General features: G+C 41.3%; 1 protein-coding gene across 1 annotated transcript; it reads right to left on the reverse strand.

Moving 5' to 3' along the window:
- Positions 1–7,299: 7,299 nt before the first annotated feature.
- On the reverse strand, positions 7,300–27,057 carry FHL2 (four and a half LIM domains 2). Its single transcript, XM_065412143.1, has 5 exons — positions 26,902–27,057; positions 13,786–13,960; positions 10,774–10,943; positions 9,385–9,571; positions 7,300–7,451 (listed from the first exon to the last, which is right to left on the reverse strand). Exons 1-5 carry the CDS (start codon positions 27,055–27,057, stop codon positions 7,300–7,302), a joined length of 840 nt encoding a protein of 279 aa, XP_065268215.1.
- Positions 27,058–27,634: the final 577 nt, after the last annotated feature.

Raw genomic sequence — 27,634 nt, forward strand, 5'->3', positions numbered from 1 at the left:
ATGTAATAATCTAAGAATACTGAGAGGTGATACCTTTTATGAAAAATGTGAGAGCTGGTCAGTGAGATGAAGTTAATGTATATTGGGTTATAAGACTTTCCTGTATGAATGCATTGGTCTAGCTCAGGGGTAGGCAACCTATGGCACGCGTGCCGAAGATGGCACGCAAGCTGATTTTCAGTGGCACTCACACTGCCTGGGTCCTGGCCACTAGTCTGGGGGGCTCTGCATTTTAATTTAATTTTAGATGAAGCTTCTTAACCATTTTAAAATCCTTATTTACTTTACATACAATAGTTTAGTTATATATTATAGACTTATAGAAAGAGACCTTCTAAAAACGTTAAAATGTATTACTGGCACGCATAACCTTAAATTAGAGTGAATAAATGAAGACTCGGTACACCACTTCTGAAAGGTTGCCAAACCCTGTTCTAGCTTAATAGGGGCTGTGAGGGAAAACAAGCAAGGAAGCAACACAGGCTCCTGACAAGCAACCTCCAAACCAACCTTGAGGGGCAGTTACAAGCTGGTGGGAGAAAACATTGTCTCCAGCCAAAATGCAAGCCTTGTTTTGCCAGGGTGGGAACCCGGAGATCAAAAGAACAGTTAAAAAGCCCTTTCTGGGGGGGTCCGTTTGCAGGGGGACAGGTTGACACAGAAAGAGGCTCTGCAGAAGATTCTGAAAGATTTTGGTCTCTCCCCAGATCCAGGAAATGGTAAGTCTTAGGGAAAGGCAGATGTGCATATAGGCTGGTTCATTGTTTTTTAAGATGGGTTTTTCTCTGAAATGCTGTTCTAAATAAACACTACTTTGCTTTAAGAATGCTGTTTGGTTCACTGGTTGCCACTGCTATTACTCCTGTAGGGAATAGGTATGCAGGGAACTGAGCCTCTGTCACACCTGCTGAGGTAATTGCAGTTAGCACCTGTAACTACAGCCCAAGGCCTGGTCTGAGAGTGAGAGAATCATGTGATTCCACCCAAAGAGACAGATGATGGCTTAAGACCTGAGAGAAGGGGATGCACTCGAAGTGACTAGGAGGGGTCAAAGGTATGGTTAGCCGGGTAACTGTGACAGTGACTTCTGGGTTATTCTATATTGTGCACAACCCAGATACCTGGTGTACTACTTGGTTTTTCAGGTCCTCACCTATTTTTAAAAAAAATTATTTTAAAGAACACTGGGAAGAAGTTCAGGTCCCAAGCGTGACCTCTTTAAAACTATTGTTTGATCCCAGATACATTGCCAAGCTAGCATGAAATTAGAAAAACATTGACAGGACATTACATATAAAATGGTGTTTTATGTTCTCCTGGCTATTTTTTTAACAAACACTGTTTCCAGAGTTGTGCAGACGTTGCGAAGGTTACTGGTACACGATGATGATGAATATATTGGGGTTTTGTTTTTTTTAAAGTTAAATTTGAAATTTTGGCCTATCTCCCCAAACCCACCTGGTAGATGTCTTGAAGAGATTGCTAGGGAGCTATGCCCTGCAGTGTGCAGGATTTATGGTAATCTGTGTGTTGCTCTTTGCCCTGACCCTTTCCACTCTGGTTCTGCTGCATGCAGGACATTCCAGAGACTTTCCTTAGAGGGCTAATTCCTGCAGTCAGAAGCTCAGCAAATGGGAAAAAACCAATTGATCGGGTTATAGCTTCCTGCAGGAGGCACTCAGGAAAGAAAAGCTACAGGAGGCTCCCATCTTGGAATATCCTGAGGAAGAACGCCTTTGTGTGGTTTGACAATGCTTTTTTTCCAGAAGTATAAGAGGGATTTCTTATTCACTGTGATCCAGCTTTTAACTAGAATTAAACCTAAAGTAACAGTATTTCGTAAGAAAATTACACTTTATTTTCTGCTTCCACATTTAGTTTTTGAGTACTGTTATTTCTGTGTTTGTTTTAAATGAAGGAATTAATTTTGTGTGGAAGGTAGAAGAACATAATTACAGTTCATTGGAGGGTCACATGATGCCCAAATAGTTTGCTGAGAGCATAACAAAGGGCATGTGCAACAATTATAGTAGAATCAAAATGGACTACATTAGGACTTCAAAAATCCATTGGTTTCAGAGTAATAGCTGAAGGGTGAGAGAGGTTTCCAACATACAACTTACAAGCATGTTTTTCTCTCAGTCTTAGTGCACCAGCTTGCACTGCTGATGACATCACATGAACGCTGCTGGAGCGTGAAATTGGCCTGTCAGAACTTTTCAGTGTATTGTACAGTTTTTCAAAATTTAATTTTCTGACCTTGCACTGAATGATGTAAAGGTAAAACAGACCTAGGATACTAGAAAACAGCACTTACTTTTACTCCTGAGGCCACCTGTGTGCTTTAGCAGACAATAAATTAAATTCTAAATATACTGCTTCTCATTGTTGGGCCAACCACCATACTAATCTAAAACTGATGGATTTAAACAACAAACATGACAAACAGGGTAGGTGAATCTGACTTTAGTTCTCTGTGGATGACCAGTTTGGAAGTCTGTTTCATGCCTAAATTAGTGGAATTTGGCCTATACCCCAAGTACCCTTTGAAACTGGCTTGATATCTTAGGAATCCCATAGAACTTCTATGGACCCAGCAGTGAAGAGATTAATTTGGCCTGGCTACAACCTGCTCATTGGGGTTTTCAGCATATAACTTGAAACATGGTGGATTATTTTCTAATCTTTATTCCCAGTATAACCAAGAACTTGACATTGCTCCTTAAAATAAAAATGAACTTTTCTGGTGACCAACAACATGGAAACATTTGGAAGGTTTAGACTAGCCCAAGGATTGGCAACCTTTCAGAAGTGGTGTGCCGAGTCTTCATTTATTCACTCTAATTTAAGGTTTCGTGTGCCAGTAATACATTTTAACATTTTTAGAAGGTCTCTTTCTATAAGTCTACATACAACAATAGTTTAGTTATATATTATAAAGTAAAAAAGGTTTTTAAAATGGTTAAGAAGCTTCATTTACAATTAAATTAAAATGCAGAGCCCCCCTGGACCAGTGGCCAGGACCCGGGCAGTCTGAGTGCCACTGAAAATCAGCTCGCATGCCGCCTTTGGCACGCGTGCCATAGGTTGCCTACCCCTGGACTAACTGATAGTACCCTGTCATATATGGGCACAATCTTGTCAACAGATGTCTCAGATGCAAACATGGATACAGAAACCACGTGACCTACTCTGAAAGTATGTAGAAAAAGTATATCATCTGAGCTTAAGGTTTCCATACATCCAGGCATACGGTTCAAGGACAACTGCTACTGTATTTTGGAATAATTTATTTACAGTGGCTAGAATATCACTTTTCTGGCATGCTGCTTGGAGAGCCTCCTGAATGCAATCAGTACCATGCTCAGATACCACAGTGATAGATGCAGTATAAGGACCTAGGTGGGTAGTATTGTATATGTTAAGTGCATTTTTGCTCACATAGAAAGTGATGATAAAAATGATAGTGTTCACTTATCTGATATTGTAAAACCAAAATTGTTTGGGAGTGGATGGCTTTTCTTTAATCTTCATTAAATAATGTGATTGTGCAAACAGAACTGTGAACTAATTGTATATATGAGAGTTACCTGCACAAACTGCACTGCTATACTAATTTTAGTTTTTAAAGGAGATTCATTGCAGGTAATAAGTAACCCATGTTGGGTACAAAGATTTCCAAAGTTGCTTTTTCTCTCTTTATTCTGAAAGCTGATTTGCATCGGTAACTATGACAGGGAAATTCTTCTATTCTGAAAGTACATCAGGTATAATTAACTGACTGATCTTCTCCAACTCCTGCTGAATACAAATTACTTCCATCTGGAAAGTGCATAAAGAGGGTATTCACTGTCTGACATGGCCATCATTCTTGAAGTTTGTGCCAGAAGTCTCCTTCAATGGATTGTTTTTCATGATATTATTCCACTGCCAGCACATTCTATCACCCGCAATTTTCTCTGTAGCAAATCTAAACTAGAAATGGTGCCAGACCAAAAGGTGTTGGACGTGAATACACATGTTGCAATAGTAGCTATGCAAAGTTAAAATTAACATTTGTCATGGCAGGTATGTTACTTTGTGACTTCTGTACAAATAAATCTCTCGTGTGTTCTCTTGAGCTCTTAAATCGTTTGGTAAATTTTGAGTTTAGACCTAGAAAGAATTATGTAAATTACAAATAAACAACATGGCTGGATTAAAGTCATGCCTTCCCTGGTGAGGCTAAACCACCCCCAAAAAATTCATATACCAGTCACTAGTTAAAGTCCATTCATGAATACATTTTGAGATGTTAATTTAGTTTTTCTCTAGCAGTAATGTTCATTACAAATTCATACCACTTGTAGCATAGTGAGTGGCCTGTTCAGAAGTTGTCTTGTACCGAGCAAGCACAGTAACTAAACTGAAATATTTGTAGGTAACATGAAGACTTTGGAAGGTATGACTGAATAAAATACAAGCTTGATAAATTGGAGAAACTGGCTGATATCATTGAAATAAGATTGAATACAAAGACATAAAGAGGTTAATCTCTGAGGAATAATCAAATTCACAAATATGGCATAGAAAAATGATAGGTAGATGATAAAAATAGCTTTAGAGACAGCTCTCCCATTTTATAAAACCATTGTATAAACTTCAGGGATGTAAATATTATCTCAGTGTTACAGGTGGGGAAATGGAGCTATGAATTGAATTACCCAGTGCTGCATGCACAGACTCAGAAAAGTCCCCATTCCTCAGCTCTAATTGCAGTCCATGAAACCACACCAGTAATAATAGAAGGATCTGTAGAGCCCTGCAAATCTGCTTTATAGCTGTGGACCATGTTTGCGGATTGGATGCAGATACAAATTTTGTATCCGTGCAGGACTCTAAGGGGCTGAAGGCAAAAAATAATGGAAACAGTGTCAGCAATGGTACATTGTTACAAAAAAAAAAAAAATTAAATTAGGGTGTACTTAAAAAGTAATATGTAAAACAAGCCAAGTAACTATTACACTGTATCCAGCTCTGGGTGAGGTTGCAGTAGACAACTGCGTTTAGCTGTGAGAACTATATTAAAAAAAAAAAAATGGAGAGGGGAGAGGGAAGGACAAATTATATTTTTCAGTGTTAACTAGGCTCCTACTGTGTGCAATTCTGGTCTCCCATGTTTTAGAATGGATTCTCAAACGGGGGGGTTGGGACCCCTCAGGCTGTTGCAAGGTTATTACATGGGGGGTTGGGGGTTGCGAGCTGTCAGCTTCCACTCCAAACCCTGCTTTGCATCCAGCATTTATAATGGTGTTAAATATATAAACAAGTGTTTTGAATTTATAAGGGGGGTTGCACTCAGAGGCTTGCTATGTGAAAGGGGTCACCAGTACAAAAGTTTGAGAACCACTGTTTTAGAAAGATGAATTAAAACTGAACAGGGGTAGGGAAGGGCTACTAGGATGATCAGAGGAATGGAAAAGTAACCTTATGAGAGGAGACTCGAGCTCCGCTTGTTTAACCTAACCAAAAGAAGGCTGAGGAGAGATATGATTGTTCTCTATAAATACATCAGAGGGATAAATACTAGGGAGGGGGAGGAGTTATTTAAGTTAAGCACCAGTGTTGACACAAGAACAAATGGATATAAACTGGCCATCAAAAAGTTTAGTCTTGAAACTAGATGAAGGTTTCTAACCAATAGAGGAGTAAAGTTCTGGAACAGCCTAACTGACTTCAAGACTGAGCCTGATAAGTTTATGGAAGGTATGATCTGATGAGACTGCCTACAGTGGCATGTGGCCCACCTGTGACTGCTAGTAGCAAATATCTCCAATGGTTGGTGATCAGACACATTTTTTCTCTCCAATTGCTGTGTTTTACCCATAAAATCACACAATGTTTTGGACATGGTCAGCATTTTTATATAAGGCCATATGGATTCTAAATTGACCAACTACCTCAAATTGTAGTTGATGTTAAAACTTTATTTTCAGAAGAATACTTTTTACCAGTTTTTAAATACAGCAATTGAGCATACATTAATTATTGTAGTGGGTGATATTACTTTGGTCTTTTTGCACATTTTAGTTACTATTCATTTCTGTTTGGAGAGTCTTCCTCCCATTGGAATCAGTGGGAGATTACCTGCTATTTTGGCCTCTCAGACTTGGTAAGACAACTCCCACCTGTTCATGCTCTCTGTATGTGTGTATATATATCTCCTCAATATATGTTTCACTCTATATGCATCCGAAGAAGTGGGTTGTAGCCCACGAAAGCTTATGCTCTAATAAATTTGTTAGTCTCTAAGGTGCCACAAGTACTCCTGTTATTTTTGCGGATACAGACTAACACGGCTGCTACTCTGAAACCTGCTATTTTGGTGCGTCCATTTGAGGATAATTATCAGAACCTTGCAAATTCAGTATTACTGGTACTTTGGGGAAGTGGGTTGTATTTATATGGTTTATGTTGTATTTTTTTAAACTTTGGAAGCGTTCTACGCACACTCTACTTTAGAAAATGTTGACACATTAAAAGTAATAAAAAAATCAAAATCACAAAAAATTTCAATTTATTAAATGATTTTATTATTTTAAGAAATACACTATGCAGTGTAGTTTCAATTGATACTGACGACAGAATTTGTATTTCACACAATGATCATCTAGTCATGCAATAAAATATTTGTTACAGAACACTCCCACTTAAATGATTGATTAATGATTTTTTCCTAGTTAAGGCATGGCACAGATCCTTTAACACTGATACACACGCTACATTCTCATCTTTCTACACACTTGACAGCACACTGCAATTACACATTCCAAGAACACTAGGCTTGAATTCCTGGCCTATTGAAGTCAAACGGAGTTTTGCCATTTACTTCAGTGGGTCAAGATTTCACCCTGAATCTCTATCTATGAAGTTATAGCACATAGTCATTGTAATCCTTCAAACATATCTCTCTCTTGAAGACTAAGGTTTATAAATTCAAATATTCAGTGAAGAAAAGAAAATGTCAATAACCATCAAAACATTTCATATATCAAGTCTTGCACTTATCTTGGTTAACTGTGTAAATTCTTAACCATTAACAACCCATCTACAGATTCTGAGATCATTTGTTGCCCCCCTCCCAATCCGCCTTTGGATTTAGACAGTCTGGAGGAAAAAAAGGTTACGTGATGTGAATGGTACTGAGAAACACAGAAGAGTAAAGTCTTTATATGGTTGACTAAAGCTAGTACACAACATCGCATGTTTCAAAAAATATGTATTGCAAGCACAGCTCTGCTTTCCTCCTTGTTTTAAACTTTAAATATCTTTCCCACACTCGGGGCAAAGGATGTCATCCCTTTCTGTGAGGAAGCCGCGGCCCACTAATGAAAGAGAACACTTCTTACAGTTAAAGCAGTCATTATGCCACTGCCGTTCTTCAAAGGAGATATACTTGGTTCCTCCGAGTCCTATTTAAAAACCAAAAGTAATAAGGAAAAACAATGGAGTACCAGTCATCAGTTGGCTTAGTGTAAGAATGCTATTTGGGGACTCCTACTGGTATCAGATATAAGGCAATGAAAGACACTTTTTGTGAGAGAGAATTCCATTCCTGCTTTGTTTTAGTCTAATTTTGCCGTCCTTACACGTGGTGAGTAGTATCCTAGGGCTTATCTACAATTAAAACACTACAGCTGCACTTCTGTAGAGCTTCAGTGTAGACACTTCCTTTGTCAACGGGAGGGGTTCTCCCATTGGCGTAGATAATCCACCTCCCAGAGAGGCAGCTAGATGAATGGAAGAATTCTTCTATCGACCTAGTGCTGTCTACATGGGGATTTAGGTCAGCTTAACTATGTCACTCAAGGGTGTGGATTTTTCACATCCCTGAATGGCATTGCTGGTTTGATGTAATTTTCTAGCATAGAGCAGCCTTTAATCTTCATGCTACTCAGTGTGAATAGGAACTGGACCTTAACTGATGGACTTGAACCTTAACTGATGGATTTGACAGAGAAATGGACTATAATGTACACCAGGGAGTCAGAACAGAGAGGAAAGATATGGGTTAAAGAAATAAGATAACATGGTTATTCAGTACAGGGATACATATGTCTTGAAAGATTAGGGTTTTTAAAAAAAATGTTTTAATGTGAACTTGCTCCATTGTGAAGGTAACGTTGCAGAACTGGGATTGAGTGACCTGAGTAGAGCGAAGGCAATGGTTTGATAGTTTTGAGGAGGGTGTGTCAAGAAAGTGGAAGCATGGGAAGAAAGTGCAAAAATATTTGAGAGAAAGAGGTGAAGGGGCCATTGAGGATGGCCTCATTGGTGAAGCAGAAGTTTGGAGGAAGGTGAAAGGGGACAAGGGTTCAGATTTCAATATGAGTTATGTGTTGCATGACCTTGAAAGCAAGAACAAACTGTTTGAACCTGTTGCCGAGGGTGCAGTACAGTCCCAGTCAGTGAAGAGACTGAAAGGATGTGTGCAACGTGGTTGAATTGACAAGTGAGAGATGATTTTGGCAAGAGTATTTTGGACAGTTGGGAGGGAAGTAGAGTGACCAGACAGCAAGTGTGAAAAAGCGGGACAGGGGTGGGGGGTAATAGGAGCCTATATAAGAAAAAGACCCCAAAATCGGGACATCTGGTCACTCTAGAGGGAAGTGAAGTTAGTATCAAAAAGCTCAAAGGGGGAGATTGCAGCATAAAGATAGACAGAAAATGTTGAATTTCCATGATGGCAAAGAAGTGCTAAGTGTGCCATCCAAAGTGGACTATTGCTAATGGCAGGAGAGGTGTAAGCAGACAGGCAATGAGTTGTGGCTCAGAACCTCAGTCTTGGACTGTATAACTCACATGTCTAAAGCATTGATCACCTCACTTGGAGGGTTATATTTTTATGCTTAGTCATACAGCACTATATAATTGTTCTCTTTAATATTTTTATATTGAAGGGCAGTGCCTCAAAGCCTTGTGATTTCTAAGCACCTATCTTGAAAATCCTGGAAAACCCCATTGCAGTCGAATATGAGACATAATTAAATGTACTTTCTATTGGGAGGGAAACTATTGTTGGTGAATACAGTAGTGTCTCAGAAATAAAAGTAGGTTGAATACCATATGGGGTATGTATGTGGTACAGTATGCATAGCTGTTTTAGGATATGTCTACATGTTCCCTGGAAATCAAATGAAAAGGAGAAAAATTCAAAGTAAGGACTCATTCCAATTTTTCCAAGACTCCAAATATTGCACAAATAAAAGTGCTCAAATTCAGGATATGATATGACTGGGATATTTGTTGGGTCTCTTAAATTAACCTGACCACTACATTTCTAACAAATATTTTTAAAATTAATTGCTTCTATATTTCTGAAGATCATGGTAGTAAGACACCTACCACTGATGGGGTTGGTGCATCCAGCACACTTTTTGGCATAGAGATTGCAGAAGCAGCTCAGGCAATATGCAAACTCATCCCGGGAGGTAAAGCGCTGTCCAGACAACTGCTTCTTGCATCCAGTACAAACAAAGCACTCCTTGTGCCAAGGCTGCTCCCGGTAAGTTACACCTCCTGTAGTGATAGCCTGTAGTTTTTTGTTTTTTTTTTCAAGAATAAAAGAGGTTTTGTGAGGTCACCTTCTTACTGAGGATGACTTCTTTTTAAAACCAGGAATAACATTTATGATTACTGGCAGGAACTGACCTTGAGAGGGAAGCCTTGGTTTGGGATAAGTGATTATCGTGCCCAATTATGCAAAGTCTCATCTTTAAATAACTCATTTGCTCCCTTTTCAACTTGTAATCTTGCTCAAAATTGTCCTCTTTGTATATAAAACCCTTACACCATCCTGGTTCATTACCATGTTTTCCTCTACTCCTTTCCTTGTGCTCACCTCAGCACTGGCCTCCTTTCCATGCTCTCACATAATCCCATCCCTGGTGGTGAAATAATTTATCTCTGCAGCTTCTGCTGTCTGAAACAGCCTCCTTTTATTTTTCCTCCTCATCAACAGACCATTTAATTTCAAATCTCTGCTGAAAATGTATCTCTTCTCCTTTGCTTGCATCTCTTTGACCCAGTCCCGGACATCCATCACATAACGAGTCATTCAAACCATCCCACTGAAGTCAGTGATACTAAATTATGTTAGCAAGGAATCAGCCACAAGACTTTGGGTTGCAGGATCAAGTCATTCATTTATTTCTTCCTCTGGTATTTTTTAATTCTAATTCACTAAGAATGGTGGTGTATGAATTGTAGGAAATATGTTGTGCAAATAATTGACCTGATCCTGCAAACGCCTGTGACCTATAACTGAGTAATGACTTCAGAAATGTTGATTTCAGAAAATATATGCTATAAACATGGCAACTCTTTCTTTTTTCCTCTTGATCTTTATGGTTGGAATTTCCAAAAGGACTCAGCATTAGCCTAACTCAGCTCCTGTTTAAGTCAATGGGAAAATATTATTGATTTCAGTGGGAGCTGGGTTGGATCACTGCTGAGTGCTTTAATTTGAAAATTTCACGCTGCATGCCTTTCCCACACTCAGAACTAAAGATGTCATCCCCTTGTAGGAAACATCTCATGGTAATAAGCATTGAGCTTGTTAATAAGGGTTTGCAGGATTGGACCCTAAAGTTGTACTGCATATCCTAAGGTCAGTTGATTTTATTATTGTTTTCATAACAATTTATCTCACACACAGAAAAACAAAAAACCCTCCACCAATTTAGTAGGTATGACAAATTTGTAAATTTGAGATACATAAATTAAGAATAATACCTTCTTACACTGGACACACTGCATGGCAAACTGCTTTTCATAGCAGGGTACGCAGAAGTTTTGATTATCTTTGGGGATGAAGCTCTTTGTTCCAATTGGTTGTTGACAACGATGGCAGATAAAGCAGGTCTCATGCCAGCTGTTGCCCTTATACTCCATCTTGCGTGTACCTGTCATGAGATCAAAGCACAAAATGAAGTCCTTCATGCTGACAGTTATAGCAGTTTTAACCATTGTAGTTTTGAATTGGTTCTACTGATTGCTAGAACCTGTGTAGTGATTAGTTAGCATAGCAAGGAGTTGGGTGTTGTTCATAGAGGAAGTTTCCAGAGTGTGCGAGTTATTGTAAGGAGAGAGGAGTAGCTACAGAAAGCCTCAGGCTTCCTTCAGATGGCACTGTGAGAATTCATTCATTAGGAATTCTTGTGAAATCTGCAGTATTAGCCTTACCTTCGCTCTGTTCCACACCTTTTATTAAAGTCCTACAGTTATTTTTTCATTTAGTTTCTGCTTTGTGTTTGTGCCTCAGATACAAGCACAAGGATGAGTCTGATGGAAATGCCAGTTATGTTAGTCCCTGACCCTTTTACATAAGAACATAAGAACGGCCATACTGGGTCAGACCAAAGGTCCATCTAGCCCAGTATCCTGTCTTCCAACAGTGGCCAATGCCAGGTGCCCCAGAGGGAATGAACAGAACAGATAATCATCGAGTGATCCATCCCAGCGCCCATTCCCAGCTTCTGGCAAACAGAAGCTAGGGACACCATCCCTGCCCATCCTGGTTAATAGCCATTGATGGACCTGTCCTCCATGAATTTATCTAGTTCTTTTTTGAAGCCTGTTATAGTCTTGGCCTTCACAACATCCTCTTGCAAGGAGTTCCACAGGTTGACTGTGTGTTGTGTGAAGAAATACTTCCTTTTATTTGTTTTAATCTTGCTGCCTATTAATTTCATTTGGTGACCCCTAGTTCTTGTGTAATGAGAAGGAGTAAATAACACTTCCTTATTTACTTTCTCCACACCAGTCATGATTTTATAGACCTCAATCATATCCCCCCTTAGCCGTCTCTTTTCCAAGCTGAAATGTCCCAGTCTTATTAATCACTTCTCATACGGAAGCCGTTCTATACCCCTAATCATTTTTGTTGCCCTTTTCTGAACCTTTTCCAATTCCAATATATCTTTTTTGAACCACATCGACCACATCTGCAGGAGGGGCTCTGGGTTTGGGGAGGCTCAGGGCAGGGGCAGGGGTTGGGGAGCAGGAGGGGGTCAGGGCAGGGGCAGCGCACGGAGCCCCGTGGCCCCCCTGCCTAGAAGCCAGACCCACTGTTGGCTGCTTCCGGGGCACTGCATGTTATCGGAAAAGGTAGGCACTAGCCTTTTAACATCCCGGTCAGCAGTGCTGACCAGAGTGACCCAGTGCCTTACATGCCGCAACCGACTTGAACTTTGAAAAACACTGGTGTAGAGCAGCCTGATTACCAAGTGTGATGATGGCTTTAGCTGCATACATTAGGCAGGCAAAATGTTTGGTTAATTGATTTCCTGTCTGGGTTGTAAGCTTAAAATAAATGGAGCACACCAAACACTAGGAAATGACTAAATTAAAATAATGTTCATGAACACTCCTTCTCACAATTAAAAATGACACAATTAGCTATACTTCTCAACTAATAAAACACAAGTAATGTATCTATACCCCTGAAAAGGGGAAAGAGAGTGCAAATGTGGAACCCTGAGCAATTTTGGCCATCTGCTTTTAAACACATTTGCATGATTTCTATTTGTACATCCTATCTTATATCCCAAGCCCCTGCAATTTTTATGTCATGGCCTGTGAGGCACCCATGCCAATTTTTACATGGCTGACATGAAAGTGCCAATTCAGAAAGGATTCAGCTGGAATAACATCATATCACTGATCATTACCAGGCGTGTATATGGATTCCTGAATTTTAAGAGTAAAAACTGTTTTCATTATCTATTTCTAGACCCAGCCCCAACCTCTGGCCTTTTAAGCCTTCAAATTGTAATGGAATGCTATGGCATTGTAAACTACAGAGCACGTTTCAATGGTCTGTTACCATATACCCAAGTTTTAGGCTGTTGAGAGGCAGCTGTTTCTTGGATAGCCAAGCTTGAAAGGGAAACGGTTCTATCTTTTCAGATTCAGTACTCAACAGCACTTTGGAGGTAGCCTGGCTGCTTTCTTCACATTTTGTTAAAAAGCTAAACTGGGAGCATTTAGCTCCCAATTTAGCTATTTAAGTAAAAAGTTAAACTTTAAAAGCACCCTGTTGCTCTTCAAAATGGTAGCAGCCAGTCAAGATGGTGTACAAGAAAGAAAGACAAAACTAGACAGACAAGGTGTATAAGAACTTTGGCTGTCCAGGCTGCATAAAACTTTCATATATAGTGTACAAATTGATTATGGCACGATGTGAATGCTTATCAAAAATTGAATTAAAAATAGAACTGAACTTACTTTTCCCCCTTTCTTTGTATTAATCCATCTCATTTGTATAATGGATGTATGGAGATCTATTATGTGAATTAGGTGATCTGGATAACTTAAAACATAGGTTATAACATCCCCAACTGGCCCATCAGATTATGAATTAGGACATTCAGTATTGTAAAGATGTTTGTTACAAGGGATGCTGGGGTTAGTTTTGATATTTGACCCAGCCTTTATTTTTTGGTCTCATCCAGTTTCCTGCCATTGCAGCAATCTTGGCATTTGGACACCTTCCTCTCTCCCGCTGTTTCCCAGTGGCACATAGTTTAATTTCCTGAGGACTGAAATGCTTTAGTATAACTAAAGTATTTGAGCTTAATATAGGGGCATCGGGATGAAAATGAATAGCCTGTGATATACAGAAAATGGTTCCTTCTGGCCTTTAAACCATATAAAATGAAATGAAGTTGAGAGACTGTCAATGACTTCAGTGGGCTTTGGGGCAGGCCTTTAAAGTACAGACAAATGAAAGTGGTATATCCTAACCTGGCATGATAGTCTTCTTGCACTCATTGCATTTGGAAGAGTATTCATTGGAATAGCATTCAGTACAAAGTAGATGCTCCTCTTTTGCAGCAAAAGGTTTGTCCACCAATGAGTTCTTGCATTGGAAGCAGTGGAAACAGGTTTCATGCCAGTGCCGGTCCTTGTAGGACAGATCCTGTAGAAATCCAAAACCACAGAATAAACAGAATGAATAATTTGCACAATTGTAAATTGGGAGAATATCCAAGTGTAAGCAGAGTCAGAATAAGCTCTACCCTGAGATCTGGTGGTGAGCTGTGGAAAAGGACTTCAGGGGCTGATCTCATTTGCATGGGCACACCCACCCACCCACTGCTTGCCCAAATGGTCACTTTGTCTGCTATGGGATCCCCAGTCTCTTTGTTATTGGAGCAGGAGTAATAAAGTAGTGTTATCCTGGTTATTTGAATCAAGGAGAGTAGAACTGTACTTGGCATTTTATGATGGAGGAACTTGCCCTCAACTAAGTAGCACTTGCTAGGCAAGGGACATGGGTTCCAAAGCCCAGTGAATTGAGAGAGGCTGGGGACAGGTATGTGTACCTGGTAGTATGGGCTCTCTGGACCTCTTAATGGTGTAGTTAGGAGTCTTGTTAGGTGCTGCAGAGCTGAAATCACTGATTACTAGGTCTAAGCATTAGACCTACTCTGGGCTAGTGGTTCTGAGTGTGCTAGCACTGAGGCCCCCCTAATAACAGCTGAAATCACTGAGAGCTGTGTTAAATAGGGGAAGGGCCTGAAGACAAGTTGGTGAGTGGCTAGCAGGATGGCTAGCAGAGAGGAGCGGCCAGCAGGATGGCTGGTGGAGCGATGCGGCTGGCGATTAAGACTACAGCAGAACCCCGTGGAGAGGTGTGGCAATCGGCCGTCGACCTGAGCAACGGAGCACGTAAGGTGCCCCCATACCTCCCCCTCCTTCCACTCAGTCTGGGTGGTGAACTCTGCAGATGAACTTCTGAACTCTGGGGTTGCACTGACCAAGGACACAAACTGTGGGTGGGGTGACTGTTGGGTTGCTGGACTTAAGACCCTGAGGGGAAAAGGACACTGACAAGCTTACTTGGGGCTGGGTCTTTTGCTCATGGTTTGTGTTATGAATCCTGTTTGTCGTGTTTCCCCACATAATGCCGCGTTGTTTCCCTCCTTTATTAAAAGGTTTTTGCTACACTCAGACTCTGTGCTTGCACGAGGGGAAGTATTGCCTCCTAGAGGCGCCCGGGGGGGCAGTATGTAATTGTCCCAGGTCACTGGATGGGGGCTCGAGCCGGTTTTCCATTGCCTTATTGAAAAGGGACCCCTAGATACTGAACCTGGCCCTTGTTGTTGCTAACTCTGATGGGCAGAAGGGTTACACAAGGATATCCAAGGCTGAATCACATAGCCAGGTTTTGAGGCTTATTCATACAGCTCAGGAAAAGAAATTGTCCTGCTTGACGATGAACTGATTTGCTGTGGTTACCCAAAAAGGCAAAAGACAATTCTATCTCCTTTACAATAGGCTTTAAACAAAACCCCAAAAGCAATGTAACCTTTGCTTTTTGTAATACCACAGAGAAACAAGTAGTCTCATTTATGTATTTCCCCTAACAATTAAGTCATTAACAGAAATATAATACATTTTTGACCTCCGTCTTGGCCATTGCTGTCTTCTAGGTCATTCCTCCTTAACATGGGTCTTGGCAGACATCTCTGTTCCACATTCATCTCTGGTATTAATTCCATTTGTTAATGGTTTTACACTAAGGATCGAACTGGCCATGTATCTCTCCATTTTTTAGGACTAGCTTTAGTTCAGTTTTACTTAGATGCTAAATATGGGTCAGAACTGTCACTACCACTTTGCTGCTACTTACATTGCTGCTTTGCCATGGGCACCCCAAATAGATGCGATGTCACATCATTTCTGTAGGTGCCACTCTAGAACTGTCTGATACTAGGATTGGCATCACAGTTCCAAACAATATTTCTTCCACTGAAATGTCAGTGCAGAAAATGATTTTAAAGGATTGTCCTTTTAGGAATGATTAAAAGCCCAAGTCCATTGTAACTCCCAAAGTCTTTGGTGTTTCAGACAAAACCCAGATCCAAACCATCCTGATTTTACAAAATAAATCTCAACTAAAAAGGTTTTGGGGAAAAAAGAAAAGAAAAAAGAAGACAGCAACCCATTGCATTTTTGCGTAGGTTGAATAATCCGAATACTTGACTTACCCAAGGGCCGCTTAAATGTATAGGTTCTCAGAGTTTGCATTGATTCCTGTATCATGAAAAGGCAATTTTTAAAATACACTGGAAAAAACTAACCTTTCACTTTCCATTTAAAAACTTATTTTTAAAAAACTATAATTTGGACAAACTGCTTGCTCTAAATTATATTGGTGAACAGAAGAGAGAAGAATGAACCAAGGAATGTCAGCATTTTACTATCATCAGTGAGACAGATCATTAACAGTGGCACTGTGAGAAAATCTTGTTTGAATACCTGCCCTGCTCACCTCAACTCCCTCAAAATCTCTTTTCAGGTAGTAATTGAGGATGTTCTTGTTGTTCCTACTCTGAGGTCACACAAAGTGTAATACCCATAGAGGTTCCTATTTCACTGTTTTCAAAGAGTTATTCATACAACTTGCTCTGTTCACGTCAGACACAACCTTCTGAAAGAAACCAGTTTCTGATCCTTAAATATCAGATTTTCTAACATCAAAATGAAAAAAACAACCCTATTTTGTTGAAGAGATTGATATTTACATTTATTTATTGAAAGGAAGTTGAACAACTTAATCACGATCTCCAAGGAATAATATTTTTCCTGGAAAAGTGCAACCTAGAGCCAACAGAGAGCTTTCCAAAATGTGAAATTTCATTGGTGGAAAATGGAATGACTGCAGATCTATTTTCTTTATTGTTGTCTTTTGTGAAACTGGAGGCATTTTTAAACTTAGGAAACTGGAAAAAATAAGAATTTTTCTCCCCGCCCCCCCCACTTTTTTTTTGCTGTGTTCTTCAAAATATTTTTTACCTCCAAAGTTGGTAAAGTGGGTATCTGTTAACTGCTTATTTTTTTTCCTTTTTGCTTATACAATCCTCACCAAAAATGTAACTTGCACTTTTTAAAGTTGGAAATAATGAAGCCTATTGTGACGGGTTGGATCACAGAAACCCCCTTGGGATCTGCCACCTGACGTACCAAGACTACCCCTGCTTCTGTTTTCCCTGCCAGCTCAGGACTCCAGCACCCTGTCTTGCTGAGCCAGACACTCCTATCTGCTCCAACACAGATCCAGGGTCTGAATAACTTGCCCCAAAGCTGCAAGTTTACCTGAAAACAGCTCACAGAAGTGTGCTTGTCTCTAGCACTCAGATGCCCAACTCCCAATGGGGTCTAAACCCAAATAAACCCGTTTTACCCTGTATAAAGCTTATACAGGGTAAACTCATAAATTGTTCGCCCTCTATAACACTGATAGAGAGATATGCACAGCTGTTTGCTCCCCCAGGTATTAATACATACTCTGAGGGTACATCTATACCCAGCCGCTAGTTCGGCGGCTGGCAATCGAACTTCTGGGTTCGACTTATCGCGTCTTGTGTGGACGCGATAAGTCGAACCCGGAAGTGCTCGCCGTCGACTGCGGTACTCCTGCTCGGCGAGAGGAGTACCGCGGAGTCGACGGGGGAGCCTGCCTGCTGCGTGTGGACCGAGGTAAGATCAAACTAAGGTACTTCGAACTTCAGCTACGTTATTCACGTAGCTGAAGTTGCGTACCTTAGTTCGATTTGGGGGGTTAGTGTAGACCAAGCCTGAGTTAATTACTAAGTAGAAAGTGATTTTATTAAATACAGATAGTAGGATTAAAGTGGTTCCACGTAGTAACAGACAGAACAAAGTAAGTCACCAAGCAAAATAAAATAAAATGCGCAAATCTATGTCTAATCAAACTGAACACAGATAATCTCACCCTCAGAGATGCTTCAGTAAGTTTTTTCTCAGACTGGACACCTTCCAGGCCTGCGCACAATTCTTTCCCCTGGTACAGCTCTTGTTCCAGCTCAGGTGATAGCTAGGGGATTCTTCATGATGGCTCCTCTCCCCCTCTGTTCTCTTCCACCACTTTATATATCTTTTGCATAAGGCGGGAACCCTTTGTCCCTCTGGGTTTCCACCCCCCCCCCACTGGAAAAGCACCCAGGTTAAAGATGGATTCCAGGTCAGGTGACATGATCACATGTCACTGCAAGACTTCATTACCCACTTGCCAGCACACACCTATACAGGGAAGACTAACAGGTAAACACAGCCATCTGCAGACAATGGTCCTGGTTAATGGGAGTCATCAAGATTCCAAACCACTATTAATGGCCCACACTTTGCATAATTACAATAGGCCCTCAGAGTTATATTTCATATTTCTAGTTTTAGATACAAGAGTGGTACATTTATACAAATAGGATGATCACACTCAGTAGATTATAAGCTTTGTAATGATACCTTACAAGAGACCTTTTGCATGAAGCATATTCCAGTTACATTATATTCACTTATCATATTTTTATAAAACTATTCCAGTTACATTATATTCACTTCTTATTATGTTTTTATAAAACCATATAGACTGCACAACGTCACACCTATGCCTTTCCCTTTTCTTTAACAATGAAATGTTTTTTTGTCCAGAAACCTCTAGAGTCATCAAAGCTAGGTTAAATCTTGAAGTGTAATGTAGACATATTGGCTTAGCGAAATTGCTGAGCTGTGGTTGAGCTGCATGTGCAATGGTGACTTGAAGCCAAATTATGTCCTACCGCTGGACCAGTCTCCAGTGCAAGCTAGAGCAGCCTCAGACCTCCTCTAATTTGCATTGGCTGCTCACAACTGCGAGGAGTTGTTCCAGCAGCAGCAGGGATCATGACTATAAAGACACTCGATCCATCCTCACTACATGTATGAGGTCAGGAGGGAGTGACATAAAGCCATTATCATGGTAGTATGACATCCAAGGATACCCCAGCATTAGAAGGCATCCTCAAGAGACTCGTTAAGCTAGCTTCATAGCGGCTTTGTGCAACCAGAGTGGAGCAAAGCAGCCCGAGTGCAGATAAGGATCTGGCCCAATGTATCCATTGACCCTGATTTTTAAACCAGTATTATGGGTGCAACTTTCGAGGCTGTTTTTGAAAATGTATGTTTTAGCTTGTGCCAACTGATGTACAGGTGAGAGATTCTGTTATCCTATTGATATGCGAAGCAAGCACAGGTGAGAAATGTAGAAGGGTTACCTTGGATGGATCATGGGTCTCTGACCAAAGTAAGGAAGTTGAAACTGTGTGTGTGTGTGTGTGTACACATGCACATTTGTTTATGGTATGAATGTTCTATAGCCTACGCAAAGAAAGAGCGCTGTAGACAAATCTCAGGGATATGTGTTACTGGTTAAAGCAGAGGGGGGGAATTGCATGCTTCTGCAGAGCTTAAAAAAAGCCTGTAGCAGAATCTACAGGAAAAATATTTAGCGCTTAAGTCAGTTACTTTTCTTCTGAGCTCAAAAAATAATTTCCCTCCCCTAGCTAGTTTCATTTGATGATTTAAAAACCCCTAATTTAATAAACTTGTATGAATTAGAAACAGGATGGGGGGGTGCTTCTCAGCCTGATCGTTCTACAAAGGTCAATCCTGTATTACATAATATTGTTCTCAAAGCAAACTTCTCCAAATCAAACCTTCTTAAGTGAGGGTGAGATTGTATTTTTTCCATAATTCTTCCATAATTTACACATTCAGGATACAATATATTTTTCCTCTTCTGAGATATAACTGTAGGTGAATAACTTTTTTTTTTAAACTGAACAGAACCATAAGATTAGAGTTACCAAGTTTTATAAGCATAAATCCCTTATTGCCCTGAAACAGTATTGTTTTTTAGTTAGGCTTTACTACTCAAGCCATTGTGTTTTCCACTGAACTTGGTCTCCTCAGAGACCACAATAGGAAGAAGGAGATTAGAGAGGTTATGAACAGGAAAGTAACCAAATATATTTGTGTTCATGAATTAGTGAAAACATCAGCATTTTTACTAGAAACAATGTTCTCCTTAGAATCTAAGGCAGGAAGAGTAGGATACAATTTCAAAGTGTGTACATTTTTGGTGTGCAGGTCCTGTGACTGATTGATGCACTGCGAAAACCAGTGCTTAGAAAATGTACAGGTGAAGGTCCTTGGTGTCTCTTCCTCCTCACAACACAACACAGGATATCAGACAAGTCAGATTTTCAGTGCCAAAGCAAAATAAGAATTGCAGCTCAGCAAAGGATTGAGATTTAATTAAAGTGTTGTTAAGATAACCTTCCTGTTCCATATATTACTGGTGGCTCCATTTTCTGTTTGCAGTGCATATTTAAGATTGACCCTTTTGATTATTTTTTGGCCCATATGCTGCCACAGTAGCCTTCCACAACAATCCTCTTTTAATTTTTTTCTCAAATTTTGCAAACAGATTTTTTCATTCCTTTATATGTCGCCTTATGGTCTGCATTAGAAAGGTGAGTTGTTGTGGGTATTTCCTGTATTGGTGATGTTCTCTGTGCCAAAGAGACTGCAAAGAAACTATTTTTAAAAAAATTGCAAAGAATGCTGAAATCAACTCAAAAGTCAAATTTAAGCCGTTAAGCAAATGTGAACATCTGAGTTTTTGAAAATGGCAGAGGAATTTCCAGAAAGAATGTTTAGTGTTTCAAGCAAGCAAGAGTGGGAAACAATAGCTGTAGCACAAGTTCACCAGTGACTTGGGCTTTGAAATGTAAACCTATTTTTTTTTTAATACAAATTCATTCTTTCTTAAGAGACAATCTTAGGAAGCTGTTGGCATAGAAATAATGTGCAATGGCTGTGAAAGCAACCCGGGGATATTTTTTTAATGTCTACCAGTGCCTCCTGCCATTCAATAAACACAACATTTTTAATCTGCCTGTCAGAGTTTTATAAATATTAGCTAGAAATGTTTACAGTTAACATGATGGCCTCAGGCCAGATATATTATTAACATAACATGTTGTCATTTAGTTATCTGTGTTTCTGTGAAAACCAACATTTTAAATAAAGTACCAGTCTGTATAATTTGTGAATTATATTCACAGTCATCCATGAAAGTACTATAAAGAGATTGCAAGATTAAAAAAAAAAACCCCTTTAGATTTAAGTCAAAAAAAGGGGTTTTTTTCAGCGTAGGGCCATGTCTACACTACCCCACTTATGTCAGCAAAACGTATGTCGCTCAGGGGTGTGAAAAAACACACCCCTGAGTGACATAAATTTCACCAGCATACGTGGTAGTGTGCACAGCGCTCTGTCGGCAGGAGAGTTTCTCCTGCTGACACAGCTACCACCACTCAGTAGAGGTGGTTTTATTACGTTGACGGAAGAGCTCTCTCCCATCCGCATAGAGTGGCTACACAAGTGATTTTGCAGCGGCACAGCTGCATTGGTACAGCTGTAAACTCGCTGGTGTGGACATGGCCTAGATGTCTTAAAGAGAAGGTTTAGTGGATTGTGTTCTGCATTGCTGTGTTGGAGACCCGGAGCCTGCCTCTCCTGTCGTCTCACTTGCACCTACTTTACACCGCTTTGACTCCATAGACGTTACTCCTGACTTACACTGGTGTAATTCAAAGGAGGATCAGGCCCCTATTGCCTTGAACGTTGGGTGCTCATTTACACCTGTGCACAGTGGATATGAAGTGTTACCAAAGCAAATAAGTCAACCGTACTTGTGGTCATATTTTACACCCACTTTCCACAGTTGAAGAAGACCCCTCAAGGTAAAAAGCAGTGGAGAATGAGGCACCCAAATCCTTGGGTAGTAGGAATCTGAGGAAGCAGTGAACTGAGCCACTTGGCCATTGATAACAGAAAAGTGCCATGCAGGACTGAATTACCCCATCACTGGGCCCTTGGCAAGCATACACTTCTGGGCCACTACCTTCTAATATGACCCCCTGCAGCAGGTCACAACATCACTCACTCAAATTTAGCCCAGCTGCCACTCCATAATTTGAGTGAGTGGCACTGTGACCTGGTGCACAAAATCCTACTCATATTTAGCCCACCTGCCCTTTCATTAGCCAAATTGCCCCTGCTCACCCCTTCCCCAAATTTGGGCTCTAAACACATGCCTAATTTGCCTATACGTTAATCCGGCTCTGTGCATGAGGCAAAAATGAATGCTTTGCCAGCTGCGGAGGGACGACTCGGTTTAGAAGCCTGCCAGTGGCTATGACAAAGGGCCTACAGGGAGTATCAGAAGTCCATAAACAAATGGAGATCCTCAGGGCTCCATCAGTGACATTGAGGACTGGAAAAAAAATATAGGTCTTGCTTCTACTCTCACTTACACCAGTGTAACTTCAGTGAAGTTACTCTTCATTTAAACTGGCATAAGTGTGAGGAGAATCAGGCCCATAGGGTGGTTTCTTAAATGTATCAAATTCTAGTTTGAAAATTTTCAGCTGTATAGAAGCTATACATGAACAAGAAAATAAATACAGATCCTTCATTGGCCTTCGGTTTTTATTTTACATGCGGTAGATAAAATGATTAAAATCAGCTTCATTCTAAACTCACATTACAATGCTTGTCAATATTGTTATTTTTTGGGGGGGGGGGAGGTTGGGGAGAGGGTTGTTTTAAGATCTGTGAGATAGATCCATCTTGCAGTAAAAAGAACACTACAATAGTAGATATGATTTATCTGTTTTGTTATTCTTTCCAATAACTTTTAACAAATCTTCACTGAGAAACTCTCATTTTCATTTGCAATACTTCAGTTACATTCTTCACAAAGACAGTTTTGTGTCTTTTCTTTACACTTAGAACCCCCCCAATCATCTGAAATATTAAAATATTACTACCTACCTTTATCAGCCATTAAAGAGTGTCTAGTTTAAAAACACAGAAGATAAGTATATTGGATAACACCCACACTCTCTAAATCCATAAATCTGAGTTGAAAAGTTCAGCCTGAATAATTCCTGAATACTTGGTCTGAGATTTGTTGAACTCAGTCCAAGTTTTGGGATTCTTGAATGTCAACACATGGAAATATCTTCTCAGGGTATTAGAAAGAGACGTTAGAACAAAAGTGCATTCTAGAGAAGGGCAGAAATATGATTTCAGTTTATCAGGTCAGTCAGACTCTCTCCCTTCCCTGTTCTGTGTGTTTATGAGCTATAGGAAAGTTGGCACCGAATTTACCATTTCACAGATTATTGCCTGTTTCCTGCCATGGGTAGCAAAACCTTCTCACCTATGTAAAGTCTCCTAAAGGGGTCCTTCCAGCGACTTTTCAGTTGGGCTGGGTGCGACACAGAGGCCCACTGAGGGTTCACTACTTTGTGTCAGCAACTCTTGTCAGGCCTGACATACTCACTACACCTCACACACTGGTGTCATAATCTGGATCTAGAAGTGTCATATAATATATAATTTGAGAACTAATGACACACCGGTGATTAATATCATTGTGAAATGTGTGTGTTAACACTCTGTGAGGAATTATGGATGTTCACTGAGTCTGTGACCAAAGGGAGAAAAAGGTTTTCTCCCAGACAGGAGGGAAGGCAGCTATCTACCTGTCTCCAATGTAAATTAAGCAAGGTGTGACCAAAGACAAAGAAAAGCACATTTACATGCAAGGTAAACAAAGCCACCAGGTGATCCCTAACTACTTAACAATCTCAATGGGGGTTGGAGATTGCACCCCCAGGAAGCCTTCCTGCCCCTTGAAGCAGGGCCAATGAACTTTGGGAAGATATAAGCAGGGAGAAAAGGCCATTTTGGCATCTATCACTTGAGGGATTAAAGGGGTCAGAGCTCTTGAAATCACAGAATGTTGGATCCTTCAACCAAGGGGTTGAAGTCTCTGGGAACTGATCACAGGTGAGAAACATGCTGAAATTAAGTTTTAGTCTTAAAAGCGTATTTTTACTTTTGTTTGCTTGTGACCCCTTCTAGCTTTATACTTGTATCACTTAAATGGAGGACTTCTTGTTTAATAAACTTGTGTTACTTTTATGATAAACCAATTCGGTGCTGTGATTAAAATAGTGTTTGTCAAACCCCAGTTAAATGAATGAGCTGCTGTTCACTGTCTCATTAACGGAGCAGTGAACTTAACTCAGTGGTTCTCAAACTGGGGTCGCTGCTTGTGTAGGGAAAGCCCCTGGCGGGCCGGGCCAGTTTGTTTACCTGCCCCGTCCACAGGTCCGGCCGATCGCGGCTCCCACTGGCCGCGGTTTGCTGCTCCAGGCCAATGGGAGCTGCTGGAAGCGGCGCGTGTCAAGGGACTTACTGGTTGCCGCTTCCAGCAGCCCCCATTGGCCTGCAGCGGCGAACCGCGGCCAGTGGCAGCTGCGATCAGCCGGACCTGCGGACGGGGCAGGTAAACAAACCGGTCCGGCCCACCAGGGGCTTTCCTTACACAAGCGGCGGCCCCAGTTTGAGAACCACTGTCTTAACTTCTGTGTGTGTTCCAGGAAAGGGCTGAACACAGCAGGACAGAGAGTTTTGGGGAAATGCGTGATGTGGGGAGCGTTGGGGTCACCCTGCAAAAAGGAGCTGGAAGCCATGGTGTGACCTTCATGCTTGCATGCTGTCTGTTGGTGTTAGGGCCACAGCACCATGGCATTAAAAGCACGCAGAGTTGCAGGACAGGTGGTGACATAACCCCTTACTGGTCTGCATTGAACCCTAAAGTGTCACAGTGGGTGAATGAATTGGGAAGAGAAGAACTGGCATTTGTACCATTTTTTGAGAGTCCAATCTCCTGACCACACCCCTTAATAGGTGCCTAACCCTTAGACCGCCAGTTCACTTCCATGCCCCCCCAAATTACGTTTCCACCACCCTAGCTCAACTCTCCATTGTAATTCCACCATGACAATCATAGTTGTGCAAACTGCTTATTGGCAGTGGTTAGATTGTTACATGAGCAATTTGGACATGGAAAATGTATAGATGAATGTCTGAGGTAAGTGGCTTAACTATTACATTCTAAACTGGACTAGGAAGGTTTTGAGATTATTTCTGGGGTCCTATACATAGACTGCAGGATTGTACCCTATTTAATGTGGTTTTGAAAATACAGGCCACCACTCCTGGGTTCAGCTGAGCCATGCTCAGTGCAGAATCTGAGGGGAATGGGCAAAGATGACCTTATCCCATGTTTGCAGCTCTCTGATTCTAGGGCCAGACAGGGATAAATTTGGCCTCCAGTGTAAGTTAGAGGAGAGCAGCCTTAAAGCTGCTTTACCCCATGTCCAGCTGCCTGTGGCCTGAAGGTGTCATTTTCCGCCACCAGAGAGCTGGAACAGAGGAGCACTCTAGCCAATCCCTTGCCCCGACCACATCTGCTAACCTGGGGGGGCGGGGTGTAGAGCTGGTGTTCCTGAGAGGATACATTTATGCAGGGGTGCAATGGGAGTGTTTACCTCACACATGTGGTGAAAGGGTTAGTGTGGGTCTGAGAGGCCAATTAACTCATCTGGTTGCATAACGCCCAGATGGGGAGAAGCTAGGTGGTGCTATAAAGCAAGGAAGTCTGGAGCTGCAGCGAGAGAGGTAAGAGCTTTGTTATCACTCTCTGAGAACTATAGGGTAGAGAGACTTGCAGGAAGCCCAGGGAGGGAAGATGGTTGGAAGACACAGTACTGGAGTAAGGTCCTGTGGCTGACCCCGACACAAGGGCAGGAACTGGACCTGTGGGAAGGAGCTGCTCATTACAAAGAGCCTGGGAAAAGGCTGGGAGAAAGGCCGGAGGAAAGGCAAATAGTAGGAAGGAATCCAGGGAGGCTGTGATCAGGTATCTGGCAAAGCAGATCTTGACTGCTGATCCTAGGGTCCCAGGACTAGAAGCCAGCACAGTGCCTGAACTTGGGTTCCTCTACCAGCCTTGAGAAGGTGGCATGAAGCTCCCCTGACATAAGGGAATAAGGATGATTTAAAACCCTGATTGAAGGATGTAAGGACCATCGGGCCCAGGGTCAGGGGCCAGAGACCTGGTCTTGGAATTACTTATTAGACATTCTGTTACCCCAGAAGAGGATGGGACTAAAATGAGACCTGGCCAGACGGCTGAGTCACGAGATGAGGCAGACTGCCACAGCACCATAGGGACCGTTGCCAGAGGGGACTAGAGAGGAAACAGCTGCTACATCACGCTCAGCTGCAAAGAGATCTGTCAGTGGTGAGTCCCCTACTACGGGGGGAATTCCTGGGTAGCCAGTTAAGTTAGTTCTATGGACACTTTCTGCTGCAAGAGTGTATGAGACATGCATATTGTCTGTTTCATAGCTCCCCTTCCTCCCCATGTTACTTGGGTAGTGTTCTTATTGTTAAACGAACAGCTAAAATATTAACATTTATCATTTGGAGAGAAATTCAATAACATTTTTAACCTATTAAACCCAAGGCTGGTGTTCTAAGTTTCCCCTAGATGGTAAAAAATACTCTCCAGTTTTCACCTGAAGCACTTCACTTGCATTCAAATAATCCTAACACCAGCTGTGTAAAGCAGGTAATTATTAATAGCCCCTTTTAACCCATAGAGAAACTGAGGCAGCAAGGTTAAAACCCAAGTTTTCAAAAGTGACCCTATAATTTGGGGTATTTCACTCTTTGGGTGCCCAGCATTAGAACCCTAGAGCCTCATGTTCAGAGGTGCTGAGTATCCGCAACACCAGTCAATGGGAGCTGTGATTACTCAGCACCTTGGAAAAGTGGGCCTGGCCAGAATCAAGTTAAGCACCCAAAATTACTGGATATTCTTGGAAATCTGGACTGAAGCACTTCCTGACAGGTGTTGAGAACCTTCAATTCCTCTCGATCTCCAAGGAGGTGCATAGCACTTTGGAAGGTCAGGTTCTTAATTACCTAGTTAATAAGATGTTATGGAGAAGACATCTTCCACCCAGATCCCTTTGTAATGTTGTGGGGATCCCTTGTGGGGAGGGTGCATGCTTTATGCAGGGAATGGACCTAGCCAATCTATTTTGACAGAAGTGATGTCAATGAAACACAAGTCCAAGGTACCTTGCAATCACAGCCAATTGGCTTTTTGCATTCCTCACAAGTGTTGGAGTACAGGCTCTCATAACACTTCACACAATAGGGGCTCTCCTCTCTCAGGATGTACTTCTTGCCAAACAGGGACTCCTTGCAGTAGTGACAGTCAAAGCGTTCAGTCATTTTGTTGTCTAGAATCCTGACCTGTCATGAAGAAGAAAACAAGCAAGTTCAGACGTATGACTTATTATCTTGAACTCCAATGAAAGAAACAAGATGGTATATATCCCCTTCAGACCTATTGCATGGTACCACACCTATACTTAATTTAATGCCAAGTAATTTCAACACCTTTTTATTAATTAATGAATTAAATCCTCATGTGAGGGGGAATTGGGAATTTAAGGATGGCTGTGCTGGGTCAGACCAGTGGTCTTTTGACAGTGGCTAGTACCAGATGCCTCACAGGAAGGTGCAAGCATCCTCATAATGGACAGTAATGAAATAATCTGCCCACAGGAAGTTTTCTTCTGCAATAATGCTTACGAAGTTTGATTCAGCAGAATGGTCTTGCTTGGGGAACAGCCTGGTTAATCTGAGCTGTTTCATCCAGTGTGCGAGTTGAGCATTTCTTGCTGTGAGGAGTTTTCACGCTATTTTGTGGATTATGTCATTCAGATTTGAAGTGAGCTTTCTGCACATGTAGAGATAGTTGAGTCAAGTATGATGGGGAGACAGAGTGCTTTCTGTGTGAGGTGTG

The sequence above is a fragment of the Emys orbicularis genome, chromosome 1 (assembly GCF_028017835.1).
Source record: "Emys orbicularis isolate rEmyOrb1 chromosome 1, rEmyOrb1.hap1, whole genome shotgun sequence".
Lineage (NCBI taxonomy): Eukaryota > Metazoa > Chordata > Testudines > Emydidae > Emys > Emys orbicularis.

Bases quoted from the DNA above. Each gene is read 5' to 3' on its own strand.
- FHL2 (XM_065412143.1), bottom strand. From the start codon at position 27,057: ATGACTGAACGCTTTGACTGTCACTACTGCAAGGAGTCCCTGTTTGGC. The intron at 13,961-26,901 runs GTACCTTGGACT...GGATTTCTACAG, and splicing joins CAATTGGCTGTGATTGCAAG to GATCTGTCCTACAAGGACCG. The intron at 10,944-13,785 runs GTTAGGATATAC...ATCTCATGACAG, and splicing joins CAAGAAGACTATCATGCCAG to GTACACGCAAGATGGAGTAT.